This window comes from Culex quinquefasciatus, chromosome 2 (genome assembly GCF_015732765.1).
Source record: "Culex quinquefasciatus strain JHB chromosome 2, VPISU_Cqui_1.0_pri_paternal, whole genome shotgun sequence".
Taxonomy (NCBI): Eukaryota; Metazoa; Arthropoda; class Insecta; order Diptera; family Culicidae; genus Culex; species Culex quinquefasciatus.
Window position 1 is genome coordinate 162,533,906 of NC_051862.1, and position 6,704 is coordinate 162,540,609.

At 42.8% G+C, this 6,704-nt stretch overlaps 2 protein-coding genes across 2 annotated transcripts; one reads left to right on the forward strand and one right to left on the reverse strand.

Annotated features, from left to right (window-relative positions):
• LOC6050186 (methyltransferase-like 26) lies at positions 1-1,175 on the forward strand. The gene is made up of 3 exons (XM_038254044.1): positions 1-112; positions 244-288; positions 482-1,175. Exons 2-3 carry the CDS (start codon positions 281-283, stop codon positions 1,143-1,145), a joined length of 672 nt encoding a protein of 223 aa, XP_038109972.1. The 5' UTR covers positions 1-112; positions 244-280; the 3' UTR covers positions 1,146-1,175.
• Positions 1,161-3,941, reverse strand: LOC6050187. Its single transcript, XM_038254043.1, has 3 exons — positions 3,538-3,941; positions 1,417-1,974; positions 1,161-1,352 (listed from the first exon to the last, which is right to left on the reverse strand). The coding sequence occupies exons 1-3, from the start codon at positions 3,713-3,715 to the stop codon at positions 1,192-1,194; spliced, it is 897 nt and encodes a 298-aa protein (XP_038109971.1). The 5' UTR covers positions 3,716-3,941; the 3' UTR covers positions 1,161-1,191.
• Between the last annotated feature and the right edge of the window lie 2,763 nt (positions 3,942-6,704).

The window sequence follows — 6,704 nt, forward strand, 5'->3', positions numbered from 1 at the left end:
ATTCAAACTTATCTGTCATAACAGATTTGCCGGTGAGTGGGGTGATTGTTGATAAGCAATCCATTCTATGTTGTGAATTGATCAACTTGATTCTTTTTGTTTTCATCTTAAGGTAAGCATTGTTACAGTAGATTCTATGCAGAAAGCCAGCACATATCTAATTTTCTAGTTTGATATTCAGGTTTAGCTCCATATTTTACAAATATGTCTGATTAAGTAACATTTGTTTGTTATATTTTACAGAAACACCAAATCCAGCTTTGGAACAAGTTATAAAACAATGATGAGGTAGTAAAGAAAAATTCTGGAGTTTTTTTTTTTGAAAAGGTCCAATAAACCAAATTTTCAGTTTTTGCTTTTTGGGTGTTTTTTTATACCCCTGACTCAAGGCGGTTTCGAAAACACCCAAAAAGCAAAAACTAGAAATTTGGTTTATTGGATCTTTTCAAAAAACTAAAAAATTAAACACATATTTTTCTAGCCGCCTCCGCAAAATTACCAACCCAGCCGGCGAGCGCAACAAAGCCCCCATCTTGGAAGTCCTCCAGAAATTCCTGAACAGCACCCGCCAAGACCAAAAGCTGCTGGAAATCTCTTCCGGCGTGGGAAGTCACGCCGCGTTCTTCGCGTCCAACTTCCCAAACATCCACTATCAACCATCCGAGGTTGACACGGCCCTGTTTGGCAGCATTGAAGCCTACCGGAGCGAAGTCGTTGCGCCAAAGCTGCAACCTCCGATCCAAATCGACATCTCGAAACCCTGCACGGAGTGGGTCAACGAGGCGGATATAAGCTTCGCTACGTGCGGCGAGAGTTACGATTACATGCTGAACATTAACATGATGCACATTTCGCCGTTTGAGTGCAGTGAGGGGCTGTTTTGGAACGCCGGGAGGTTGCTCAAGAAGAATGGGCTGTTGATTACTTACGGACCTTATGCGGTCAATGGAGTGCTACAGCCGGAGAGTAATGTGCAGTTTGATGTTAGCCTGCGGGGAAGGAACGCGAGCTGGGGAATTCGTGATGTAACGGAGCTGGAGAAGTTGGCGGCTGGAAACGGGATCAACTTGAAACAGATGTTTGATCTGCCAGCGAACAACAAGTGTTTGATCTGGGAGAAGGTCAGGGGATTGCAAGGAGCTTGAGAGAAACGAATAAAGTAACGAAAAAGACAACGACAGTCTATTTATTTCAATCAATATCCAGAGGATCCTCCACCTTCACGGCAGCAGCAAAGTCGTTCTCGACTTCAGCTTGGAAATTCGGTTGAACAATCAGCACCGATCCGGAGAATGTCCCACCGTCTGGAAGATTCTGCGATGGAATCGCATTCCTGTTCAACATCTTGCCGCCTGAAAAGAAATAAAATCTAGTTAGTTCAACCAAAGCTCCCTCCAAAAAGATCCCCCAACGAACCTGGAAAGTAGTCCGTCTTGACGAAATGCTTGCTGCACACACTCGAATTCTTGGTTGGCTCCCTTGGACTCCTAATGGCCTCAACCCAACGCCCGTATCGCCGATCACTAGGCTTTGGAAAGTTGTGCAGCGAAATCCCCTCGCAAGCTCGGTGCGAACATCCGGGCACGAAACAGCACCGGTTGCTCTTGTGTACCGGACGCTCCTCCGGTGGGAGTCGTTTGCGCTTTGGTTCCGTTTTCAGTTTGGCTAGCTTTTTGGACGGAACCGCGTTGGGTTTCAGGTACAGGCTGGTCACCGTCCGGAAGTCACGTGGTTCGAAGTGAAGCGGGCACACTCTCAGGTTGGTGGTGCTGGCGGTGCTTTCCATCGATAGGGCAGCTTTCCACTTTTTGAGCACGTAGGGTTTCTTGGTCGGAAAGGTCAACGACTGTTTTCGTGTATTTGTTGGGCATTTGGCGACGCAGCAGGCGTTTACAGCGGAGGCGGTCAATTTTGGTCCCTCGGTGGGTATGTTGAGTTTCGGGACGGCTTTTGGTTTGAGCTCTTGGCGCACGTCTAAAGAATAGAAATTTGATTTTGTTGCTTGTTTTGTAATTTTGCTGGTAGATGCTAACTTTGACATGATTTATGCGTAAAATTGATCCGAGTTGATCTTTAGAAGTCATATACAATTATTTTATCCTTTCTTCCTTCCCCTGGTTTCGAAAATACTATGTAGTGCTTATTTTCAAAAAAAAAAAAAATGCCCGTTACCTAAATGAAACGCAAAATACCAAAATCTTCAATTAACTTTAATTCAATTTAAAATTAGAATTAGTATTTGAAGTAGGAAGGAATTCATGTATTAACACAGTTTGTGTATTATAATAAATCCGAAAACATATTTGTCAGCAGGCCATCTCAAAACCACTATGATGTCGGGAAAGAAACAACCGACGGCGTGCCTTCCGATAAATATTGATTGGAAAAGGACTGATTTTATCACTGCTACCAAGGAAAAAGGACGCCCAAAACAAGAAGACCCCTGCCGAGCATCACTCTTAGATTTTTTTTACCGAATTTGGTAGTTGAAAAATCGGTAAAGTTTTGATCAGTAAACCTTCTGTCAAAATAAAAAAAAATACCGAATTTCAGTTGTACAATAAACAACAAAGAACTTCATTACCAAATTTCGGTAAGTTTTTACCGAATTCGGTAATTTACAGTTTACCGAACCACCAGTTGAATTTTTTTTTTGCATAAAAATGAAAAAAAGTGATGAGAAATGGCTGTCTTAACAAAAATGGTGCGTAAATATTCGAAAATCTGTATCTTTGGAAAGAATTTTCTGATCGATTTGGCGTCTTGGGCAAAGTTGTAGGTATTTTTTTAGTAAACTATTTTTCACAAAATTTAAATCCCTCTCTGGTCACTGCTTTTTGGTTAAAATTTAGATAAAAAAAAAACTATTTATGGCAAATTGTTGGGTCCGGAAATTAAACCATGTGTCACCAAGTGTGTTAAATCTAATGTTTACAAATATTTAACGCTTATTTTCTTGAAAAATAAGCATTTTGCTAAAGTATGTACGGAAATAGTAGTTTATGCAACAAGTTGCAAAAAGAGGATTTTTTCAGCACGAGTCGTACATTTATCAAACGAGGTTCACCGAGTTGGATAAATACGAAGAGTGCTGAAAAAATCAAGTTTTGCAACGAGTTCCATACAACATTTTTTGCAATCCCGAAAAACACGCATTGAGTGAAATTTTAAGTCAAATTTTCACGTATTTGTCAATAAATCGTTTAAATCAAAACAATGTTGAAAAGTGTTACTTTTCGAAACAAGTGCTGAAAAGTTCAACTTTTCAGCACCCATTTGAGTGCTGAAAAGTAGATCTTTTCAGCATTTATTTTGAAAAGTGTTGCTATTCGATTCTGTTATTTTTGGTACAGAAAAGTAGGCTATTTCGTCGTTCAAGAATGACAGGAAAAGTAAGTAGTTTCACGACGGAATTGCAAAAAAAAATGTTTTTATTCTGTATGATTTTTGAATGCTCATGAAATATGATTGATTATTACGATTTCTTTGCAGGAATTTCTTATTTATGAAAAATGAAAATAAGTAACCGTCACTTACTCTTTCGAAAGTCACTGTCGACGAAATGCAGCTGGCAAATCTTCTCGTACCGCAAGCCGGACAGGAAAAAGTGCGCCTGCCATTTCTTGAACGAACTGCTGCAGGATGGCGGAACCGAGAAAAACTGCAGCGTCGTCGACTCCTCGTCATACGGGCACGACGGCACAACGCACTTCATCACTTTACTTCGTTTAATATCAGTTATTGTTTAAACTTTCTTGAATTAACTAAACTGTGTGGAGGAACTAATGTAAATAATGATGGGAGCTGTGGGACCTTAATCGGCTACACTGGAGAATCCCCAACACCGGAACGCGCACCTCACAGAATGAGACTGTCGCTCTCCCGATCGTTCGCTGCACTGACAGCTAAGCCTAGCGCCACCCATGCGGTGGGTTCGGCACCAAGCGCCACCTTGGCGCATATTCCAAAAGGGACTATGCCTTTACGGAAAACTGGTATCTCACATCCTCCTTCTTCTCCAAAAAGACTTCAACTTAGGGATAAAAGAACCATTTTAGAAAAGGGAGTCAAATTTTAGAAATCATCACAATCAGGTGAAAACAATTCATATATTTAATTGTGCTCCTTAAATATCCGAGCTGTTTCGTGTTCGCATTACCCTCTTGGTCAAACCATTCCAGATAGCATCACTGCGTAACGCTGTTTCTCTACAAATAAAAATCATTCGTCCTCGGAATCATCAGAATTCAAACCACGAAACATAACATAAGTACAATCATTATATATTTCGCTTTTACAAGTCACTATCACCCAAAAAATCTAATCGCTATTTTAACTTTAAATTTCTCTTTACTACATTCCATCGTGGTCCTAGTCTATACAATTGTTATCCATCAGCATTCAGACACTTATTCAGTCCAGTCAAGTCTCAGTCCAGATTTTATTACATAGATCAATTCCCGCTCTGAATTTTATAACCAATCCTAACATTCAGACACTAAAAGATATCAAAGGCTCCGGTCTCCGGTCAACCTGCCTGCGAGCGCCTTACCACTCAATTAACCGTGGCACTGCAGCGGCGTCCCCATTCGCAAGAATTCGTTGCATTTCCTACGGTCTTCCAACCTCACAATAAGCAATTTAGCTTCCTGCAGGTGTCTCACCTCGCAAGAATTCCGAATGCATCAAAGCTTCCCAATGCATCAAAGCTTTCATCTGTAAGCGTCCTTGATTGTCCTCTTCTGTTAATAATCTCATTCGTAAACATAATTTTAGTTACACAAATCTTGGGGACAAGATTTCGGAGTAAAGAATGATCCTACACGGTCAAGTGTCAGAGTTCTACTCATTTGTTTATTTTTAGAATTTTTCTTAAATACTAGCTAGAAAGTTCTAGAATGTGGTTCTGGATGAAGAGGCCTCGTCACGTACTTCGGTGATAATAGGTCGTAACTTATGACCTGCCGGGAAGGGTTGTGCAGTTGATTTTACATCGTTGTACTTTCTCCTGTCCTTCGGGGTCCGTAGCGTCGTAAATTACATGAGGTGTTGTGTGGGAGCGTCAGTGCGTGGCTGGTGTGGTCTATGCGTAACTTTTTCCTAGCGGTTTTCCCAGTTTGTTTCGTAAACAGACAATCCCAAACGCCTTTTCCAGTTCGCAACCAGTCTGATTCGTAAACAGATATGTCTAAGCAGCCGTCCTAGTTCGGTCCATGAACGAACATTTCCAAGCAGCCATCCTAGTTCGATTCAAAAACGAACATTTCCATACGGTCGTCCCGGTCCGCAACACGTCCGATTCGTGAACAGACATTTCCAAACGGCCTTCCTAGTTCGACTCGTGAACGAACATTTCCAAGTGGCCATCCTAGTTCGATTCGTAAACAGACATTTCCAAGCGGCCTTCCTAGTTCGACTCGTGAACGAACATTCCAAGCGGCCATCCTAGTTCGATTCGTAAACGAACCTTTCCAAGCGGTCGTCCCGGTCCGCATCCCGTCTGATTCGTAAACAGACATCTCCAAGCAGCCTTCCTAGTTCGACTCGTGAATGAACATTTCCAAGCGGCCATCCTAGTTCGATTCGTAAACGAACATTTCCAAGCGGTCGTCCCGTCTGATTCGTAAACAGACATCTCCAAGCAGCCTTCCTAGTTCGACTCGTGAACGAACATTTCCAAGCGGTCGTCCCGGTCCGCATCCCGTCTGATTCGTAAACAGACATTTCCAAGCAGCCTTCCTAGTTCGACTCGTGAACGAACATTTCCAAGCGGCCATCCTAGTTCGATTCGTAAACGAACATTTCCAAGCGGTCGCCCGGTCCGCATCCCGTCTGATTCGTAAACAGACATCTCCAAGCAGTCTTTCTAGTTCGATTCGTAAACGAACATTTTGTTGAAAAAAGCAAATTTCCGATTGATAAGCCTTTCTACCGTTGACAGCTTTTATATTGGCATAATTCGTCAACCAATCTTCAAAAATTGGTCAATTTTTGTGACGATATTAAAATTGTCTGGATCGTCAAGGGTTAGTCCCACAATTTGCCAAAAACGTGGTGGATTCTGTGGATCATCTAGGGTTAACCGCGTTTTGTCATGTTTTCACAATTTTCATCCCTTACTGTATGTCTGCATCGAGGATTCGCCGCTCTCATTCCTCCCCGGTCCATCTCCACTCACAAAACCCGTAATTTCCAAGCAACTCACCAATACCAAGACACCAATGGCACGAGCTCCGCTGCTTCCTCTCTTGCAGTAGAAACAAAGACACTTACTCTTCCGCGTGTTGGGGATTCTCCGGGGATAAAAACAGGTTCTATCCGTTTTCACCGGGGTCCCGGTGATAATCCGGCAGGATCGCCATTGTGGGACCTTAATCGGCTACACTGGAGAATCCCCAACACCGGAACGCGCACCTCACAGAATGAGACTGTCGCTCTCCCGATCGTTCGCTGCACTGACAGCTAAGCCTAGCGCCACCCATGCGGTGGGTTCGGCACCAAGCGCCACCTTGGCGCATATTCCAAAAGGGACTATGCCTTTACGGAAAACTGGTATCTCACAGGAGCAACTTTCGCGGGTAGAAAAACCAAACAAAAACAAACGAATCAGTTCAGCCTCTCACAACCAGATGGCAAGCGTTACCTTTCATCCCAGTGAAAAAGCCGGTCGTTACGTCCGACCTGTCGCCGCGACAAGTGTAACG

Excerpts from the sequence above, each read along its gene's own strand:
- LOC6050187 (XM_038254043.1), bottom strand. The coding sequence starts at position 3,715 with ATGAAGTGCGTTGTGCCGTCGTGCCCGTATGACGAGGAGTCGACGACG. Across the intron at positions 1,975-3,537 it reads CGACAGTGACTTTCGAAAGA|ACGTGCGCCAAGAGCTCAAA; the intron begins GTAAGTGACGGT and ends TCTATTCTTTAG. Across the intron at positions 1,353-1,416 it reads CAAGACGGACTACTTTCCAG|GCGGCAAGATGTTGAACAGG; the intron begins GTTCGTTGGGGG and ends ATTTCTTTTCAG.